The 22,220-nt window shown below is 53.8% G+C and overlaps 1 protein-coding gene across 1 annotated transcript in view; it reads right to left on the bottom strand.

The window, feature by feature from the left end:
- The window catches only part of CMIP (c-Maf inducing protein), a gene marked incomplete at its 3' end in the record, with an annotated part of 197,444 nt that overhangs the window by 13,027 nt on the left and 162,197 nt on the right, over window positions 1–22,220 (bottom strand). Inside the window, exons 6-13 of the mRNA XM_084256717.1 lie at window positions 19,487–19,549; window positions 17,025–17,105; window positions 12,550–12,653; window positions 11,494–11,598; window positions 7,018–7,371; window positions 1,948–2,013; window positions 732–758; window positions 386–434 (exon numbers count right to left, since the gene is read on the bottom strand). Of these exons, the coding sequence (XP_084112843.1) occupies window positions 386–434; window positions 732–758; window positions 1,948–2,013; window positions 7,018–7,371; window positions 11,494–11,598; window positions 12,550–12,653; window positions 17,025–17,105; window positions 19,487–19,549 (849 nt within the window). The remainder of the gene's footprint in view (window positions 1–385; window positions 435–731; window positions 759–1,947; window positions 2,014–7,017; window positions 7,372–11,493; window positions 11,599–12,549; window positions 12,654–17,024; window positions 17,106–19,486; window positions 19,550–22,220) is intronic.

The raw sequence follows: 22,220 nt of genomic DNA, 5'->3' as shown, positions 1-22,220 counted from the left end.
GGCCTCTATGTCCAGGAAATGAAAAATGGGCTCAGGATGGCAGGACCCGGAGGATATAGACCCTGTCGTGGAGCCGCTTGGGAGGGTTGGTGCCAGCCTGCCCTACATCAAGGCCTGTGCCACAAGGAGAAGCCGCCAGCCAGCAGGAAACCACCTCCGATTAGCTTGAGTTCACAGCAAAGCACTGACATTATAGGCCGAGCCCAGACAATGGGGGCGAGGGAGGTGAGTGTGTACTATGTTTATGTGCAAAGAAAGGAGCCCTAGTCAACTGCCCTGAATGCCTGGGTACCAGGAGGCCCTGGCAAGGCACAAAGGGTAGAGATGCCCATTGTGTTCTGCAGTAGCCCGGACAGCGTGCCAGCCAGGGAGAGGGTAGCCTCACCTCTTGTCGTGGGTCTTCAGCAAACCTCTGGATCACATACTTTAGTTCCCTGAAAGAGAGGGTGGGAGTGGGTCATTCCCAGGGTCCTGGCCTGGGTGGACCAGAACATGGGGCGGAGGGCAGGGTTGGTGGGGGTGGGGCAAGTTGGTAGGCTCAGTGCACATCCCAAGCTCCCCCCAGAAACCCTGGAGGGGCCTGGACATGCGTCACAGGAGGACTTCCAAAGGAAGCTGGTGGCCTCCCAGAATGCATGTGACACAACAACCTGGAAGGAGGGCTGGTCGCTGGGAACATGGGGGACACTGGGACCAGAGGAAGGCAAGGAAGGCACTGCCCAAATACTCACTTGGTGAACTTCTCATGTGCGAGAGCTCTGTGAGGAAAAAAAAAGGAACCGCGGTTAGCAGGCATTTTCGAGATAGCACAGCAATCCTGAGGAGAGCTTCCTCTGGGGACCCCTGGGCCGCAAGGCTGATTTGGAGACTGGCGAGAAGTTGAGAACGTCACACCAGCATTTGGTCCCTACTGGAAATTGCAGATCCAAGGCCTCTGCGACCAGACTAAGACCCTCATGTCCCCGAACAGCCCCCCGCTGGACCCCTGTAAACAGGAGCGGCACCACCCTGTGCGCTGCACACGGGCACCTGGGATCCAGGTGTGTGGGTTAATTGCCCCACAATTATGGTGCGGCCGCGTTAATTACCGCCTCACAGCAGAGTGGCGACCAGGGACCATCCTCCCAGCCAGTTGCATCATGGGCGCCCCCCACGGGTGTCCCCAGGGCCGCGGGGACAGCGCTCCAGCCAATGACGGCAGCGGCCCGCAGGAGTTGGATTTCTCCGGTCTCAGTCCTGGGGGCCCCAGGGACAGGCAAGGCCAGCAAATGGGGCAATTACTGAGTGTAATGTCCCCCTCAGAGAGCTGCATTTCATAAACACAGGCTCGCTAATCGGCTCCTGAGAGAGCCCGGAGCTGCCCCCGGGGACCCCTCCTTCTTCAAATCTATCAAAACAGAGACCTGCCGGCATTTTAGGGCCTGGTTCTTCAGACAAGCCTTCCTCTCGGGCTATTATTCACCAGACCATTTCCTCCCCATTTTCCTGGGATAAATTCAATATTGGGCTAAGGGCCGGCAAGAGAGAGTTGGAAGGTCCATTTGTGGCCCCATCCACTGTGCAGCTCCATAATCACAAGGGGGATCCATCGGGGCACGCTCAGCACGTCACTGTGGAAAGCTCCGTACGTGCATTGCCACCTGATTTTCACTACCGCCCTCGAGAGAGGAGGTGCCAGTGTCACCGTGCCACCTGACGCGCAATGAAAACTGCTGACTTCGCTGTGCGCCAGGCAGGAGAGACACACTAGAGCTAAGTGAATCCTCCTCACGATGCCCTGATGTGGCTCCTGAGATTTCCCCAGTTTGAGAGGGGCTGCCTCCCCGGGGACCCCACAGCTGAGGCCCAACATCTCCATCTCTGCCTTTATCTGTGTGCCCGCAGGGCGGCCTGGTGTGGCCCGAGTTTTTCTCATGGGTTGGTCAGAGGGCTGCACGTGGGACTTACTCTTTGGGGAATGGAATGGGTTGAAGCAAGCTGGCCAGAGATGGTCTCCAGTCATCATAGTCCGACCTGGAATGAGAAGGGACATGGTCAGCCTTGGTCTGGTGCACAGTGCGTGTCCACCCACGGACCAGGGATGGGGTCTGGCAGAGTCCTGTGGCATGGCCAAGTGACCTGACAGAACCTGCCAGCCCTCCAGCTCCCCGGGACACCACCCCTCCCCCCTCCTCATGCTGAATGCAGTCTCCCTCATCGTTCATCCAGCTTTTGACAATCAGGGTGTTATGGTCCTAACTGCGTTCCTCCGTAATTTATATGTTAAAGTCCTCAAAATGTGACAGTCCTCTGAGATGCAGGTCTTCAAAGAGGTAATAGAGGTTACTTCTGGTTTCTGGAGGGGTCTTCCTCACCTTTCCAGTAACACAGCATTGTAAAGAAGTGGCTTTTTCTGCCAGCTCCCAGCTGAGATACTGAAGGCCCCACAGAGGGGGAAGAAAGCATGGGGCATGGCAGCACCTTGCTCTAAGGACAGATGGGCCATCACCAGGCACCCAGAGGTCACACATCCCCAGTTAACACACATAAATGCCCCTTAAAGTACGAATTAGCACAACCCCCATTTTGTAGGTGAGGAAAACCAAGGCTCAGAGAGGTTTCAGATTGGCACAAGTCAGCACCTGGCATGGGGATGTGATCTCAGATGTCTCTGAGGCTGTGGGCCTGCCCGTTCCTACCCCCACTGCCCTGACATGGACTGTGCCTCTAACCAGCCCTCTCTGCCCCATCCTGGCTTCTCTGATCTCTCTGGCTCTGTTGAGAACCTTCTGCAGAGCAGAGGGAGAATACTGCCCTGCCTAGTGGAACAGCAGCTGGGCCTGGGCAGCCTCACTCAGTCCAGAGAATGCCCTGTGATGGCTCCCTGGGTGAGGCTGTGAGGTCTGCAAAGGGGACCTGGGGATCTGAGGAGTGGGGAGGGCTAAGGATAGAGTGAAGTTGGGAAACCAGTGGGAAAGCCACAGGTCTTTCCAGAAGATGGTGAATGAGATGCCTAATGCAGAGCTTAATGTTCAGAAAGGCCCAGGAAGCAAGGCTTTTGTAAACACTTAATTCTGCTTCACTCCTGCCATGCAGTCAGGAGATCAGTCTCTCCCAAGTCCCAGCAGATGGCCCAGGGTTTTAAGAATCCCTGGTGAGAAATGAGTGGCCATGACCCCTGAGGCTAGGGATCTGGGCAAATCCTTCCCCCTCCACCTGCCCATCTTCCCATCATCCCATGGGGGACCTGCCAGGGCTGTGAGCAGACCAACTGACCTCAGAGGTTCCAGGGAGCTTCAAGTTTCTTTGGAGGGGCCTGGAGCCCCAGACACTCACATTTGTGAGCTTCTCCACAGAAGGATGAATCTACACACACACACACACACACACACACACACACACACGTGTGTTTGTTGCTCTGCATCAGGTACATGGAACCCCTGCCAGAAACCGGCTTGCACAGGTGCTAACTGAGGTGACAAAGCACCTGTCCTGGCCTTAGCCTGCAGATGCCAGGTGCTGGGATGAAGGCTTGGCACACATTGATGCACTAAATCTCCAGGCAGCTTGGAGGAGCAGACATCATTGACAGAGATCCTCATCCCTACCTCACAGCTGGGAAACGAAGGCAGGGAGCAGCAGAGTCATCTTCCCAAATTGTACAATCATAGAAATGCTGGGAGGGAGGGAGTCTGGACAGATTCTGGCTGATGCCCAGCCCCGGGCGTTCTACCAAGGAGGTGACCCTCCCACCCACTGCCACAGGCACTAGCACAGACCCTGTGGCCCACTGGAAGAGCGATGGGTGAGTGGACCATGAGGAGCACCTGGCCACAGTGCAGCCTGCGGCCAGAGGAGTCTGCTGAGGAACAAGGATGTTGAATGGGGTCCAGGGGCACCCACACAGGGCCGCAGTAGACCCCGGTGCGCCAATCTCCCTATCCACCTCCCAGCCCGGTGGAGTCTATGTCAGCCCTTCCTTGTACAACAGTTTCCAGACCCAATAGCAGCAGCCCCCCCAGTCCTGGACTCCCCTGCCCAGTCCCCAACTCCTGTCTCTTCTCAGAAGAGTTGGGGAGTCTGGGCTGGGAGGGCGTCCTTTGCTGGGCTTGACTGTCCTGGGTGAGGGATGGTGACCTTTCCTGTGACCTCCTCAGGGCCTGCCTTTGACATTGCAGTCATGCTGCAATGCCCAGTCCTCAGGGCAACCCCACATCAGTCTGCATTGTTCCTCAAGGCCCCAAGGGCTGGGGCTTCTTCCAGCTAAGCCACAGCAGCCTATCATGGCTCTTTTTAAATCTGGGCGTTCAGAAAACAAAACAAAACAAAACAGGTAGATGAAGCAAGCTGAGCAGAAAAGAATAGCTGTGTCTGCCACTTTCTTGGGAGGGCTGGTCTCACACATGCCCACGGCTTCCGACAGCCCACCCCACTGGGCATGGGCGCAATGCCACTGTTTTAGCAGTTGGTGATAGATTCAGAGGGACTGAGAGGGGCATTAGCACAGGGACTGGCCCAGCGCAGGCACGCAGTCACCATGTCACGGAAGAACTAGTAAATGGGTAAACTGCACAGAGGTGCCCAGCAGGAATAAAGCTGGACTCCAAACTATGCTAGAACCCTGACCTGTGCTGTCCAGGCCACGGCTCTTCCATTGGGCCACCCAGCCTGAGCTTATAGGGGTACGTTTTCAGGGCTATCTTGACCTGTGCAGGGAACAGTTTTTCTTTTCAAGGTATCCAGGGAATATTTGGCAACTTATGTTCATTTCAAAGGTGTCAGGTTTTAACAAGAATAGGCCTTCCTACAACAACACAACTAATTGGGATCTATGCCTTTTAGGGCGCTGGCTGTGGGGTAGGCCACACTGCCCAGCCTCAGGGACCAGCTGCCACATCATGAAATTCTCATTAAGTCTTTGGAAGAAGACACCCACATTACAGACAAGAACAATGAGGCCTAGAGGAGTCAGGCCGCAGCACAGTTACACAGAGGCTGAGGCTGGAAGGCTGTTTCCTCCATTCTCAGATGCGTGCTTCTGGCCAGCTGTGTGAGGAATAGATTCTACGAAATCAACGATGCAGTTCACCCTCATGGCATCTTAGAGTGAATGCAGATGTACTCAGAAAGTGTGGTAATCCCGTTGCCTGGCGTCTTGCCCTGGAAGGAGCCATGCCCTCCGATCTCGTGCTAATGCCTGGAGGTGCTGGGTTTCCCCCAGGACCAGCTACTCGCCCAGGGTCCCAAGCTAACATTGCTGTCCGTGGACCTTGAACCCAGCACTGGCTCAGAAACCTGTGCTTTTCCCTTGTATCATATTGGTGAGTGCTCTGAGCTGCTGGGACTTTGTGGCTCCACCATGTCTGGGGTCCCCTCAGGGGCCAGTGACTCCAGAAGTAGCAGGAAAGACATGGAAGTTGTCCCCAAAACGCAATCTGGGCTCCCCCAAGGTAAAGAAGCTTTGAGAAGTATAAACCCTGCCTGGTAGAAAGACCCAGGCAATGTGAGCTCAGCTCTGGACAGAGATCAGGAGCACCTCCCAGGCCCTGGCCTGTCCCTCCCAGCAGGGGGAGGTGCAGCAGGAGGTCTGGGGGCAGGTTGGGGAGAACAGAGTCCTCATTCAGGAGCACGCTTATAAAGAAGGGGAAAAATTGTGTGTCTACTACATGACGAAACTCAAACCCTGAAGGCTATATGAGCAGTCAGAGTTGGAGCCAAGGCCTGGCAGTTCCAGGTATTTGTGGAAACAGCAGGAGTCAGGGAGGAAACCAGAACAGGGTTGTCTCAGCCTGGTGGGTCCTGCCTCAACCAGAGTGGCTTAAACTAAGTTGTCCCCTGAAGGGCTGACTCCACTGCTGGGAGAAAGTGGGGACCTCCTGCCTTGAAGAAACTGAGCGATGTTTCAGGAAATGCTCTCTGAGTGGAACTTGCAATTCCTCTGGCCTTGGGGGGTGGGGGAGGAAGAGGCTATATTCCATGTTGCTTCTAGCAAGGCTGGAATGACCCTGCGTTCCTCGTTTCTCTCAGGGCCCAAGCAGGGATGAAGGAAGCCTTTGGGTACCCTGCATCCCAATTCCCCTCCTAAAGACGAGGAGCCACATGCACATGTGCGGTGTGTCTGCTCACTTTCAAAGACAGGATTTCTAGCATCACACAACTGATGCTTGGGGACCGTGGCAATGTGCCCAAAGCACCCAGCTCTAAAGTGAGGCCACCCAGAGCAGACCCAGGCCTTGGCTCCTGCTCCACAGCTGTTCCCACCAGCCAGGCCTGCACGCAGCCTGATCCGAGGGCCACTGCCCTAAAGGACACTCCCTTTACAGAAGACTTCTAAACGTCCACACAGCAGATGTGCACACACAACTACACAGACCCAAACATGCCCGGCCACAGACACAGCCCCCAAAATAAAGTATCCTGTACACATACAACCACACCGAGCATACAGCATGCATGGATCACACGACACAGAAACACACCCACAAGCACATGCATACATACACGAACACACTCTCGTGCCTAAATACTCAGATCCTCATGCCTGTACTCAGCCACTCAAGTACAAAAGAAACACAAATGCACAGACAAACCCACACATATACCCCTACAGAGAAACCCACATATACCCCACACTCAAGTCCTCAATTCAGACACACACTTGGGCAACCACACAGCCACTGTCAAGCCACACATCCCCACAGCCACTGAAACATGCATAAGTTGCCCACAAACTCAGTGGGCCAATTAGGCTGCTCCACACACTCATTGCCATGCACAACTCAGCAGGTGTGTGCACTCACACACACACTTTCAAACTTACAGACACACATGTACACTTGATGCCTGACACATATGCCCAGACGCTCAAGCATATAAGCACACAGTCTTGCACGCACCTCACCACACACACACACACTCATGCACACTCAACATGCCGGACCTGGCCTGCCTCCAACGGGCAGACACAGCCGAAACCAGCTGTCCAGTCACATCCCCTGCCCACCCCACCGGTGGCAAGCACTCAGAAGGCACACTCACAGCAGCTTGAGGATTTCCACGTAGCAGCCGAGCGTGCGGTCGGCCTGGGGGCCCAGCTCGATGCTCATGGTGCTGCAGGCGGGGCTGACCATGAGGCAGTCGATGAGGTTGGGCTCGCTGTCGTTGCCCACGCTGGCCGTCAACGCCGGCTTGGCAGTGCTGGTGTGCTCCACCTCCACGTGGATCTCGCTGGAGGCCACGACCACCGACTTGAGCCGCGCCTCGGACAGCGTGGCTTCCTGAGACACCAGGTCCGGGCTGGGGTGCAGAAGGCGCAGAGGTAAGGTGGGTTTCCGGTCACAGGGCTGCTGGCAGCCGTTCCTGATCTCCTTCAGGCTGGGGGAATTGTCGCGGCTGGGGGAAGAGACAGAACAGGGGTGTGAGAAGTTATCAGCCACAGGACCCGGTGGCAGTGCTGTAAGCTAGCATGATCCCACCTACAAGCGAGGAAACAGGTTTGGTCAGGGTAAGTGGCTTGTTCAGGCCTCAAGACAGGGAGAGGTGGAGATGGCAAACAAACTGAGACTTGCCGCCAAGGCCCATGCCGTAGCCCCAGCACACAGCAGGAGCGCAACGCTGTGGAATGAATGCATGAATGTCCATCTCGAGGCCATTCCCACAAAGCCCTCCATGTTCATGCCACCCCGATGCCTGTCCTGGCCACATTCCTGACGTGTTATGAGACCTACCAAGTCATTTTGCTTCTAGCAGTTTCCGGTAGTCTGTCTCCCAGTCCCCACCCAACCCTACCGCCGTCATGTCCTCCAGGGCAAGGCCCAGCATCCCGCTCCACTGCCCCACTCTCAGCCTAATGAGAAAGTTCAGCATCCTCCCTGTGCGCTCACACCAAAGAGAGCCCACACCCCAGAATTCTAGGCCCCTGGAGCTGGGAGGTCCCTCTCATCTGCAGGTCTTAGCAGCACTCCTATCATGCTTGGCGAACCCCCCACTTGCAGCATCTCCACCTGCCTGGAGAAACGATGCTTGTGTTAATAGGTGGCCGCTGTGAAAGGGCTTATGGCATCATGGAATGTCACCATTGTCTGGGAAACGCTGGGCCTGAGATGACAACGCCAGACCTCAATGGCAGGACTTATCAAGCACTGAGCCAGTGCCTTCCCCCATTGAGCATTCCAGCAACAGGCTCCCTTCGTGGCACTACTGGGCCACCCCAGGCTAAGCGCTACCACATGGACGCTCTCAGGGATCTCTGAACAGTGGGGATGAGCGTCTCACCACTATAGGCAAGGCAAGAAGCTCCCTAAGGTCAGGTGACCTGCCCTTCAACACAGCTTGGGAAGGGAGGGGGCTGGGATTTGAAAGTGCAGGCCCCTCATACCATGTGTAGTCCTGCTCCATGAAATCTGCCTTCATCCCTTGCACCCACAGCCCTGCCCCTTCCTGCCCCTGATAACCTTCTAAACTGGAGCTCGCCCCCTGGCTGGACACCAGTGTCTCGTGAAGGCCAATCAGGCTGCTCGCCCGGTCCATCCCCCAGCGCGGCAGACACACATGGCTGTGCTGCCTGGGGACCAGCATGCTGCTCTGGCACAAGGACTGGCGACGTGGCTGGGAATCTTTGGAGCCGCTCCGAAGACACAGAGGGTCTTCCATAAAAGTACACGCCACGAGCCAGTCCTGAGCTGGGCCCACCAAGCGTGTTTAATAAATACACTTTGAACAAAATCCATCGGCTCAAGTCCGAGAATTCTACGGTTGATGGAAGACTGTGTGTGGTCCGTGGGCGGAGGGGTGGTGTAACTATCTCTTTGGGTTTAGAGCTAATTTGCTACCAAATGTTCAACACTCCTTCTTCCTTTGTTTGCCTTTGCTGGGATTTAGGAGTGGATTTTCAAGGCTGTTTGGCTCAGACTGGGTGATTTTCCAGCGAGCTACACTAACCTGGGTCAAGTTGTCTGTTCCTCTGTGTGTGGGTACATCATGTACCAACCGAGAGCGCTGTGGACAGGCCTGGAGGACATCACGGCCTTTATCTTCCAGAGACTGACCAATGAGGCCGGGAAAGGGCAGCATCGCGGCCCTCAGGGTGACTCCCGAGTTGCTAACACTGTCACTTGGAACCCAAACTACTGTGGGCTTGAGGGCTGGGCTGTTGTGAGCCGCCAGGTGGGCCAGGCCCGTGTGGGAGGGAGCAGCAGCCGCTAACGGCTCCTGCGCAGTTAACCTTCCCAGTCAGGAGCCACCAGAGGGGAATCTGGAAAGTGATATCCCATCAAGACCCTTCTCCACCTAATGCTTACCAACAACTGCGGTGCTCTCAGAGTAAAAACAGGAATTTCGAGAAGCCAGGTGGTATACTCTTCTCCTGGCCAGGCCTTCCTCTGCAATTTCCCTTTGCTTCTCTATCCCCCTTTGCTCTAGTCACACTCAATTTTCTTCATTTCCCTCCCTGCAGTGACCTTTAGTGAGCAACAGAATCATCCGTGCAGTTTGCCAAGAATGCAGATTCCTGGGCCAGACCCAGAAATGCTGAGCCCAATAAGAAGCACGTTAAAGAAGCAGCCTGGGGTTTCTGAAGCAGGCGTACGGGACCGCAGCTAGAAACCTGTGACGGATGCAACTCTATCTGCACCGCTGTTGCTGTTTCCACTGCAAGGCTGTTCCCTCTGCCTGCTTCAGGTCTCTGAAGCACCCCCCCAAAGGGTCTTACCTGTCCCTCCCCCCACCACCACCTCCGCCTTCCCTTTACGCAAAGGCTTTCAACTCTGGCCACACACTTGATTTGCCTGGGGGAAGTTGGGGGTTGGAAAAAAACAATAAGCAAACCCCCAAAAGATCATCCCGACGACATCAGAATCACAGTGGATGGGGGCCTGGACAATTCTTTGCTTTTTTCTCGAGATACAACCAGTGGAATGATGGTAAATGTGTAATAACCAGGTCTTCAGCAAAATGGAGCCCCAATGTGTAGTGTTTGCCAATTTCCTTGGTATAAGTCATCCCACCAGGCCAGAATCCGAGTTTTTGAGTACCATCCCTGACTGTGGGTTTGGAGCCTGGGGCACTTGAATATGAAGTGGTCAAACACACAGATCCCAGGGTGGAGCTGCAAGGTTTTAACCCTCCACCTCCTGACCCCTCACTCATCATCCACCAGGCTAGCACTTCCTAAGCTTGGCGCTACTAACATGTGGGGCCAGATAATTCTTTGTGGGACACTGTTCTGCATATGGCAGTGTGTCCAGTGGATGCCGGCACCCAGACCCCTGCCCCACGTGTGGGAACCCAAATATCTAGTGAGGGGAAAACTGCCCCCAGTTGAGAACCACTGATCTGGGTTGATACGTGAAACATCTCCAGGACTCAGAAACTTCTCACATACTCTGTCTGCCACCCAAACTCTGCCACAACAGTGGGCACTATTCTCACCACTGTCCCTACCAATTCCTTTTGCCTGTTCTGAACTTCATGAAAAAAGTATCATACCATATGTGCCCCCAGATCTCAGTTACCTAGCCACATTTTGATTGCTTTGGAATTGTGCAGTGTACCACCTCAACAACCGGACAGGGTGATTGTAGGACATGCTACCTGTACCCTGCACATCACATCCTTTCCAGCGGCCCCAAAAGTCACTGCAGAAAGCTCTACATGTACTAATAGCATTCATGTCACCCTGCATCCCAGGAGCAATCTGTGAATGGGGAGAAAAGAGCTGGTGAGTAACTACCCCTGTGCCATCACCCTTCAAGGGAATGGCTTTGCATGGTCCAACAGTCTCCCAGGAAGTCCTAGGGGGCTTGCACAGGGGCCTGCAGAGATCACCTGCTTTTACTGCTGGCTGTCCTCCCTTCCCAGCCTGCCTTTCAGTGCTTCCTTCAGTAATTTTCTTAGGAAATTGCTTGCACCCAAGCCCGGGGATCCAAGACTGAGACCCTGCCATGCCCTCTTCTGGCCCCTCGCTACCCACTGCTCTGTTTTCTCACCATCTGACATGATCCCCCATATTCACTGGCATGGGCTCCCCTCTGGCAGAAGCTCCAAGGGTGGGGAATCTGCAGCCTCATTTTCTCCCTAGCACCTAAAACTGTGCCTGGCACTCAGCAGGCACTGAAGACATATGTGCAAACCCCAGGCAAAATAAAGTCTATGGAAGGAGAGTACATTTACTGCCACCAGTGTACACACAGGCACACACACATATACCTGCAATGTGACACATGTGCCAGGTGGTGAAAAAGCCTCAGAGCAAAACACTTGTTCCTAAAGCCAAGTCAACACGATGGCCTGTGTCACTGGTACTGGTCCGCCCGGTTTGCTTTTCTGGGAAATATCTGGGGGCTGGGCCCTGGAGTCACCAAGCACAGGGGCCTTGGGGTCACACTGGGTTAGGCTCAACGAGAGCCACTCCACCTCCCTGGCCCAGTCAGGCGTGGACAAGCCACTGTCTCCAGGGACTTGGCCTCCCTGTCCCCACACTGGGTGGAAGCGGCCCTTGGGAGCAGCAGGACTGACCTGTTGATGAACTCTTCATAGCAGGAGTAGATGGCAGCCAGGCACACAGCCACCAGGTTGGGCAGCACCCGGGGGTGGGGGCAGTGCCCTGTGGGACCATGCATGCTAGAAGAGAGCAGAGGAGAGGGTGAGCAGGTGGCTTTGGGGGTGTCTGTTGCCAGGAGTTGGGGCCAGTCAGCACAGTTGGGGGGTGATGGAGCCCTTTCTGTGAAAACTTGGCAACACAAGGTGTGGGACCTGGCTGCCATGGGCAGGCAGCAGAGCTGAGCTTCAGGCCATGGGCTCTGGGTCCAGGGTACCTGGCTCAGGTCCAGCTGAGTGGTCTTCTCAGGGGAATAAACTCCCACTCAGTTTCCTTTGCTGAAAAGTGGGGACAATGGCCTATCCTCTATGGGCTAAAATTAGGGTCCAAAGACTTAGCCTACAGGGCTGTAAGTAGCTGACCAGCCAGGATTATGCCTGGGGGCTCTAGAATGATAATTTGTCACACCTTCCTTTACTCTCAAAAGCAGTCTGCTTTTAAAGAAAAGTTACAGTCACCCTGGCAGAGGGGCAGAGGTATACTGAGTCCGCATCACTATTAATCAGGGCTGTCGCTGTGTCTGTTGACTCTTCTGTGAAATGGGGCCGACACCCCTACACCCAGGGCTGCTTGGGTCCAGGGACAATGTGTGTAATATCCCTGGAAAATCGCTGTGGGCACTGAACAAAGCTGCACTGCAGCCCCAGGGTGAGGGGTCTGTAGAAATACTCATCCTTGAGGGAGCAGCACTCCTCAACTGAGCAGTAGGCACTGTGCTAGGGATGTCCTCATATATCATCTTAATTGCACAACACCCTGCGGGTATTGGAGGAAGCAGGATCAGAGAGGTACAGCAACTGGCTCAGTGTCACACAGCAAGTAAGTGCCTCCGTTCCCAAGTGGTTGTGAGGTGACAGTGAAGACCCTTATAGAAGATGAGAATCTCAGGGCCTCTGGGTATCAATGCAGCAAGGGGTTGTGCGCCATAGAGGAGAGGTGGTCAGGGTGGGAAAGGGTCGAGCAGGGAGACCCACCTCTGAATGAACTTCTTCACCACTTCCATCCCCGCATTGAGCTCGTTCAAGGCAAGGATGTACTCCTGAGTAAACAGCCTCAGTCTCGGGCACTTCCCAAAGTCCTGCAGAGAAAGAGGCAGGTAGAGGTTGGGACTGGCTCTGGGTGAGCTATTGGTGCAAAGGCAGTGGGTAAATACCAATCAGCCATGTCTGCGCTCTAGAACAACCACATTTTTCACTTCAAAGAACTGGCCCTTCACACGATTACAGCCTGCTTCATGGCTGCCTGTGGAAACCAGGATGTGTCCAGCTGTCAGAGGGCCTCTTGGCTCTTGGCCCCCAGGGTGGCAGGGTTGCATGCCACACAAGCCCATGCCAGGCCTTCTCTGTGCACAGCTATGAGGTCCTGCACATGTCAAGCCAGGCCTCCAACAACCCAGGGAAGCTAGAACTCTCCTCTGCAGCCACCAGAGAGCTTCTGGGCCCCGAGTTCTGTGAACTATCACTGGGCTTCCAAAGGAGACAAAGTTACCTTGAACAAACGTTAACTCCCAGTGTCCCAAACAACGTCATCCTCAGGGAAGAGGACACCTTCTCCTTCTCCCAAGCGAACAACAGAGGTGACCCAAGGGCAGAGGTGTCCTCAGGTGGGGACAGTGCCTGCTGTGGGCTCCTCCTGCTTTTGGCTGATGCATTTACCTGCTGGACCCAGGACAGTAGGGAGGTGGTGTCCCGATGTGGCACCTGGGAGACCAGTATGACAACAAAGGAGGCTCCAGACTCATCTGTCCCTTTTCCTACCCCACTCAGTAGAAAACATCAACCTGGATGAGGACTCTGACCTAAAATCAAGACTCTCTCAGGGATCTCCCTGAGCCTAGGGCCCTTGTGAAAGTCCTGAGTGGAATGCGCGTGCAGCTCACAGGAGCAAGTTTCTAGAACTGCTACTTCACCTGGAGTCACCAGGGCTGAATCAGGGTCCTTGAGAGAGAGGAGCTCATCCACACACATCTTACCTAATGCATGGCTCCCTCACACGGCACAGGCCACAGAGAAAGCTCAGAAAGAACGCAGGTGTACAGGTGTACATAAAATGCATACATGCACACCCTGATTGATACATGTGTATGCTTACGTGCATGCACTTGCTCCTATACTCACACACATACACACACTCACACACACCCCTCTGCATGAAGAAAAAACTGACATTTGGCTGCGCTTTGATACTGAGGAAAGCACAGGCTCCCCGTCCCGAGGGAAAAGCATGACAAGAAAACTGTGTGGCCTTGGGTGGTAATTCCCCTCTCAGCACCCCACTGCAGTGAGGGCCATAGAACACATTTCCAAACCCCCCTCTACCTCCTGGGCTCTGTGAGTATATAAAAACCGAGTCAGCTGGACCTGTTAATGACATGGGCCACCATCATTGCTACTGGATTTCTGGCTCATGAAGGTTATTTCCTCGGAAGTGGACATAACAAATGGGTCCAGCAGCCTCTTGTCATGCAGGTGAGGACATTTTTCCTCTGGAAGAATCAACTTTCCTCCCTTGGAAAGTAAGAGGTCAGGTCACCCAATGGTCCACTTGGGACATTGTGCAAGGTTTGGCTCCTTGATCCCCAAAGAGAGCACTCCAGTGAGTGCTCACTCCAGTGAGGGGTCCAGTTGTAGCTGGGGTAGGATAAAGAATTGTTCGGGTCAAATCTCCCGGGGACACACTAAAGGACTGCTTCCATTTATGTCTTTTTTTTGTTTTGGTCCAGCTAGGGATACTTTTAGAGACTCAGCCTTACTGAGCTTCAGTTTGCTCATCTGTGGAATGGGGGATACCTGGTATACTTGTAAGACGTGCACCCTGAGTAGGGCACTCTCTGCACACCACTGTGGGATATGTTTTCTCTCATTTCCCAAATGTTCAAATACCTCTTCCATGAGAAATGGTGCCCGAGGGTGCAGGGGAGTCACCGTTCATGCCAAGGTGCTAGGTGTGTGGTTGGGGGCAGGTGAGGCACACGCACTGAGCTGGGACTGGACCCCCCACACCAGCCGACGACCCCTGCTCCAAATCAGTGCATCAGCCCCGGGACAGTGACTAAGCTCTGGGGAGCACTGGGACAGCAGTTCTCTGCCGACACAGCTCATGGCGTGTAATTAGTAGATGCCAAGTGCAAAGTGGGAGCGTGATGCCTCAGAGCATCTCTGGGCGCTGAGGTCACTTAGGGGGAGGTGCTTTCCAAGTGCAGTGGGGGTCCTTGATCCTTGCCAGGCCCCAACAGAATGCTATAAATTCTGGATTTGCCCTGTAGCTGTTCTATTTATTCAGATTATTATTATATGGTCTACATTCATTCTAGATCCATAAAACTAACCAAATATAAAGGAGCTGTCATATGGCTAGGCTGTGGGAGGCTGCCTGAATTTTGACTTTTTTCCCTTTTTAGGTCAAATGTTTCCCAAGAACCCTTACTGAAGAGTTTATTGACTACTAAGGAATATGCAAAAATGTGTATGTGACTGAGGAGGCCTGGGCCTGGCCAAGTGCCCTGTCAGGCACAAGTTGTAAAGGGAAACAGTCCAGAAATTGTGGAACCTTTATTCAGGATTCTGAAAGGGTCTGGCCCTCACTTCATACACATCCACGAGTGATTTGAGGTTAACAAACAGATCCTTCCCATTGAGCTGGCAAAGCCAGCGTGCATCCTGCCTGAACTACCTAGGCCCAAACTAAGGCAGAAATTCACCCTCCCCCACCAAAAAATGGGGAGCTTCCTCGTTAGTCCTGGAGAAAGAATCAGACGGGGTATCCCTCTCCCCTGTGTTCATCCTGAATCAAGGAGGATCTCTGCAATAAGCAAAAATTCACTTATGGTGTTTGATCACTTAAGATAGAGAATGGTAAATAAGAGGCATATGGTACCACCATGGTTCACTTGGTGGTGGCTGCCTGGTATGAGGTGTTGAGAAAGATGGTGTAGCTATGTCTGTGGTGGGCAGGAAGATTGCTAAAATAGACTGATGATGCCTGCCATGAGCATGGATGGGGTGGGAGTGACACACATATCAACACTCCATTCCTGACTGGAGAAGGGGACACACAACGTCCCTTAGGGTCACAGTGTGCAGACAGGAAAGTTACTTCACTGTTTGCAGGTCACTTTCTCAGAGTTGTTCCCTTGGGCTGAATCTTGACATGGCCAGGGCAGGGGTCATGGACTTGGACACCCCACAACTGATGCAGAGGCCGACAGCGCTATTTTATACAGATGCCTCCATGGCATGCAGGAACCTCAGGCCAGACTAGCAGCTGGCTCAGGAGAGCACACTGGACACCAGCCCTTGCTTCAGACTGCCTGCTCCTCAGCTCCCCCAGGGGCACTCACAGGTGCCAGAGTCGCCCATGGTGCTGGTGGGTCTTGGCCTCCTCATCTGAGAACAGAGATGACGGGCTGTCATGAGTGTTAAATGGCATGCACGCTTGAGTGCCAGGCCATGTCTGGCTCCAAAAATGTGTGCAGTAAATATCTGCGAGCAGATGTTATTCTTACTCCCAGCTGTAGTCCCTGGGGTCAGTGAGTAGACCTGGTTAACATGGTCAGTGACCTGGTCAGTGAGTAGACCTCCATATGTAACTTGGAGGAAATAATGATATTTGCTGCTCTCATTGGTTTGCTGAGAAAATGCAAAGGGGCAAATTATAGGTGCCTGGTTCACTCTTTCTTTTTTTTAATTAACTAAAGTCCATCCTTTATTCAGATTCCCTTAGTTTTTCCTCAATGTCTGTTTTCTCTCCCAGCATCCTAACCAGGACACCCCATTATGTTTCAGTGCCATGTCTCAGGGTTCTCTAGACTGTGTCAGTTGCCCTGACTTCCCTGGGTTTTGCTGGCATGCTGGTCAGGCATTCTGGAGAATATTCCGCTCCTCAGCTGGGATGGATCTGGTGATTTTCCTTTGATTAGTGTGGGCTTGTAGGTTTGGGAAAGGAAGACCCCAGAGGTAGCAAACCCCCACATCATGTCCTATTGAGGACACACGGCATCACTAGGCCCCATCACTGTTGACATGGACCTTGATTGACCACTTAACCACACCGTCACTTGGACCCCGGTCCATGCATCTGGGAGGACATCCCTGTGGGCAGCCTCCACCTGAGCAGTGAGGAGTTGGGCTCCCCCTCTTGGGTGGCGTGTCTACAGAGGTTATCTGTGACTCTTTTACCTGGGATCTCTCTTTTTACCCATCCACACCATTTTTTCCTTACTCTTACCGCCCGTGAAAAGATTCCTCCTATTCCCTCAAAAGGAAAACATCCACAGCCAAGGAGAACTGGCTGCTTGAGCACCCTAACTTAAACAGAGTCCCAACCTCTGCTGCTGGCTGTCAGGCCGGGCCACCCCATGACCCCCAGTCTCTGGGGAAGGGAAGGTGGGGAGGGGCCAGAGCCCCGTGCTCCCTCCTCTAGCTCTGCGGTCTGGGTGTCGGGGACTCACCATGTTATGCTTGAGGATTCTCTGGACCACGGGAGTGAACACTTCGATGACCACCATGGACCGGGGCCGCTCTCTGCAGTGCTGGAAAGAGAGGACATGGTCAGGGCGGAGCCTGATGGGGTCCGGCTGTGGCCGCTCAGGTTGCGCAGTCCTGACCAGAGTCTGGGGCTCCGAGCAGGGCAGCAGGCGGTGGTGGGCCTGGGTTCCCTTGCTGAATGCTGCACAGCTTTTGATTTCACTTTCCCGGAGTTAGACAGTGGGTAGGGATGGGATCTCCTGTTTACTTTGTATTTTGACCTGAAAGTCTGAGATGGCTCCAGAGGGTATATACGTGAGTTTGTCTGACACGATCCTTTTAAATACAGTGAGACTTGTGCAGAAGCGAGGTTCAGGGGCCTATGCTTACAAAGCAGTCTCTCCTTAAAATCGGGTGCCAGAACACTGGGTGGTTAGTGTTTGGAAGGCTGACTTTTCAGTTGTTGGCCGGGATCAGCTGGCAGCAGACTGCAGGCCTAGCTCCATTCTCAGCACCACTGTGGTGCTTGTCAAATTGTAACCAATGGCCTCCCTGGGCAGACAGGGTCTCAGGATTGCGGCCTGGCCCGGACCTGAAGGTGCTGTAAGTTTAGCCCTGCATGAGGATGCAGACCTGGGGCATTAGAAGACAGGCCTCTCCTGGGAAATCCAAGTTGAATAAAATTTCCTCTGATCTCAGAGTCTCCACTCCCAACTGGCAGGAAAGGCTGCCTGAGCATGTCCAGAGAGCCCCCCAGAGCAGCCCAGGGGGGCAGCTTTGTTTCTCTCCAGCTTTCCTCTCTGGACACGCTGCCCACTGGGGAGACCCTGGGACTGCAGCTCTGACACCCTCATGCCAGAGGGGAAAACAGCCCAAGGGTTCAGGAGCCATGTGGCTGTGACCCCTCCCTCCACAAGGCAGGGCAGGGCTATATTAGGACCAACCAGGGGTTCTACCAGGATATGCTGAAAGCAATGCTTTTTTTCTAACTCCACTATTTTGTAAGCTGTGCTACCAGGAACCCTCAGTTATGATTTACCTAGACGAAGGTATACTGTCCTAGAATGATTTTCAAACTTTCATTTGAGAAACCATCTGGTTTCGGAGAACAGGGGCAAATTTGGATGAAAGTGGACAGCATGGTGAGAGAGGAGATGACCTGCTGTGACAAGTGGGGGAGCAGCTGGCCATCTCTCTGGAGCCCCAGCCCCGGGTTATATGACCTGAGCGTGCCCAGGAAAGCACACCCTCAAGATAGGGGTTCTTCATTGTCTGCAGACTCATCAAGCTTAGTTCTTCTCCATGGCGCAAGGGAGGGACTCTATAGGTACACTGTGTGCTGAGGCGCTCACCTACTCGGACCCACCCTACCCGCTGGACCGGAGGATATGCGCTGGCACATATGCACATTATGAACTGGGGTGGGTTCCAGGCCTGAAATGCACTCTGGGTCCTTTAGGCCAAAAGGCTGCGCCGGCCCACAGCAATGTGGGTCACTGGAAAAGGTCTCCTCATGGAGAGATTGGGCCAAAGGGGACGACACCATCCTGTCTCCTTGAAGAGTGTGTCTCAGAGAGTCCGCTCCGGGGCCGGGAGCAAAGGGAAAGGTGCAGGGCACTCTCCTCTAGGACCACCAGGCCTCCCATCATGTGCCTGTTTTCGGGTGGACATGACACACACACCTCCCCGGAGGACAGCGTGTGGCTGTGGAAGAAAGCAGGGGTCCCACAGGTGGAGAGTGTGCCCACAGGTGGAGGGTGAGGAAGCACACCATTATAGCAAGTCAGTGGGAGTAAGACATGGAGAGCACTGGGGAGGCAACAAACCTGGGCCCTGGGTTTTCCAAGGTCATCAAATCATTACATGAAAGGATCACACAGCAAGAACAAAACAGGCTCATGTGCTGGTGCAGCCCTGGGCGGCCAAGGTGTCTTATTGGAATGAGGGCTGCCCAGTCCCCAGGTGCTCTGGGCACAGTCCCTGTAAATTCCACTGTGAAGCTGGCACTGCATCTCTGGGAATGGAAGTCCTGCTCTAGGGTTCCTCCAAGCTCACCTGGCATGCCTGCTTGCTCTCCCTGTTTGGGGAAAGCCCCACAGCTGTGCCCCCACGGTGGGCCAGCCGGCGCTCAGAGGCGCCTCAGCTAATTATAACCCAGCTCTGACGTCAGGAGCCCGGAAAACCTGCTGCTGAATTCTCCCCAGACAGCCTCCAAAAGAAACCCGAGGAAAATCTGGATGCTCCTCCCTGACCCAGGGGTCTGGATCCCAGGCCTGGCTTACAACTGTCTGGTAGAGATGGGCTGTCACCCACTTCTGGCCGTGTCCGGGGCTCTGACCCTAGTTGGCAGGGCTTGGGTTTTCAGCAGATTGTATAAACCCAACCCACAGTGCACACAAGGGGTGGGCTGATCCTGCAAACACAATCCAGCATAGCAATGCCGTACCTTGCAAAAGAATTCACAGAGATCAGGCGGTGGATGGTTGTTTTCCAGCAAAGGAGCGATTGCCTGAAAGACAAGAAACAACGTCAGCGGAAGGTCAGAGGGAATAGTGCCAGGTGTGAGTCCACATCAGAGGGTTGACCCCAGCAGGCATCATGGCTTCCCTGCCACCCTCTGAGCAGAAAAGGCCTGTTCTCCAAGTTATAGGCCAGGGTCCCTTCCTGGGGGGAAGGGAGGCTTATAGCTTCCAGTGAGAAGCTGATGAAAGGTCTGGGCTGCACCCCAGAAAAAAAATATACCCATAAATAAGCATGTAGCTTTAGATGATTTGTAACCTGCATCCATTGACAGCCCTGGCTACGGGGAGAGCATAGGGTTTAAGCCCAGGCTTGGTGGGCAGGGTCCGCACTGCAATCCTGATTTGGGTGCTTGCTATGGTGTGACCAAGAGAGCAAGTTACTTCCTCTCTCTGGAGGGGACACATGCAGAGCAGTTTCTCAGCCTGACACAGTACACATTAGGGGCTGTGATTCCTGGTGATGGCAGTTGTCCTGTGCACAGTGGGGTGTTTAGCAGCACACCTGGCCTCCACCCACTAGATGCCAGCAAGCACTCAGCAAGTGTTGACAAGCCAGAACGCCTGCACACTTGCTTCACTGGACACGAGGAAGATTAATACCCTGGCATTTGTTTCTTACCCACCCTTCCTAGGCTGGCCCAGCCACAGTCCTGGTCTCTACCACCCTTCCTGGGTCAGGCCCCAGGGCTTGAATGGTGCCTGTCCTGATTTTTCCGTCGCTTTCATAATTTCATGATTTTGCAAAATTTCAAATTCAAATTTGGTCTGAACAATTAAAAAAAATTGTCTCCAGACATTGCCAAATACCACCCCTCAGGGGACAAAATTGGCCCAGTGCCTCTCACTGAGTGTGAAAGAAAACCGACTCTCAATGTGAGTTTTGGATGGTCAAGGCTAACACAGAGTCCGCCCTTTCTCTTGATCGCCACCCCACACAGGCGAGGAGCAGGAGACCTAGGACCCAGCAGCCGGGCGGCTGGGCTGTGTGACTGAGGGCAAGCAACTCAATCTCTCTGGGCAGAGTCTTTAGTCTATAAAATGGGGAAAACTAGAGTTACTGATTCAAAGGGTTATGCTGGGAATATAAAGACAGAAAACTCTAGAAGCTTTGGAGTCTCAGGCTGGGGATAAGCCCCTCTCCTGCAGTGGGTCCGTACTGGCACAGCAGAGGGGTGACTGTTTTGCTCGACTCCCCAGGAAGCCTCATTGACTGAGACCCGCCTCATGGCTTCCTTGATCTACACCCCTTCAGACATGGGTAGGAGTCTCTCTGGCCTCTGTGCCTCAGGACTATCAGGGAAAGGAAAGCAGAACTGGGTGCAAGTAGCAGGTGACCGCTGGTTGACTGCTGGTTGACCAGTCACGTGAACACACTGCTGTGAAAATGCAGCTATCTAAACAGAGACTGGTAGTCTCCATGGTCTGCTCACACCTGGCAAGAGACTAAGCCCAAGGTCTTACTCTTTTAGGGCTGCACTGTCCACTCAGTGGGCACTGGTCACCAGGACTAGTCATAGTTTAACAGACATGAAATAAAGAATTCAAAGAGAAACAAAATTAAAAATGCAGGAGCCCCACTTCAAGGGCTCCCTGGTCCCACATGGCAGCGGCTACCGTCTTGGGCTGGGAAGATGGGGAACATTTCCATCATCGTAGACAGAGCCCCTGGACAGCAAGGGCAGGAGGTTGGAGGATCCTAGCTGATGGCAACAGACCTCCCCCAAAGCCACAGGGGCCCATCACAACTCTGATGATTATAATAATAAATACAACAGAGATGTTGCAAGTGCCGCCACAGTGCCGGGCACTCTGCGCTGGGCTCTGTGCTGACTGAACTGGGTGACTTCACCGTGTCCCTTACTCAGGGATCAAGATCACTGCCGAAGTTCCCACAATTTGGACATGGTAGGGCCAGGATTTGAACCCAAGTCTGTGACTCCAGAGCCTGAGTTAGTCTCAGGCTGTTTTTCAGGCCTGGTTCTGCACAATCACTCTGGTGACAGCAACTACACTTCAGGAGAAACGGGGCAACCAAAGACAACAGAATACCCCACAGTTTGCCTGGCCCACCACCCCGGCACTGCAGGGTCTTTGTTAGAGGCTCAGGGCCTGGCCACTGTGTGGGGATTCTCTGCCGGCCGGTGCCAATGTCAAGAGAGCTGGAAATGATCTGAATGGCTGTATGGATAAATAAAATATTCCAGAGGCTGTAGAAAGAATGGTGGGCCAGTGGTTCTCAAGCGGGGTTGAGTCTGTTCCCATAAAGGGGGACATCAAGACAGGGGAGCACCACCGGCATCAAGTGGATCCAGGCCCAGGATGCTGCTCAGCACCTAAGCATAGAGGACACCCCTCCTGCCCCCAGAGAACCGTCAATCCCCCAATGTCACTAGTGCCAAGGGTGAGAAACCTGGAGAAGGGATGCAGGGAAAGACTGGGAAGAATCTCCAAGATGTTGTTAAGGGAAAAAACAAACACAGAAGGATATATCCAGCATCACATCATTAACGTCACAAGGAAAAAAATAAAAGCAACCGTGTCTGTCTGTGTGGGTTTGTCACCACCTGGAAGTCCCCAGGGTTGTCTATGAAGAGGGCGCTGGGAGCGGGTGGAATCATTTTAACCCTTTTATTTTTTTCCCATGAAAAGATACTCATG

This window comes from Talpa europaea (assembly GCF_964194135.1).
Source record: "Talpa europaea genome assembly, chromosome: 16".
NCBI classification, from domain to species: domain Eukaryota; kingdom Metazoa; phylum Chordata; class Mammalia; order Eulipotyphla; family Talpidae; genus Talpa; species Talpa europaea.
Note: the sequence above shows the minus strand (reverse complement) of the source record. Positions and strands in the feature narration are given on the sequence as shown.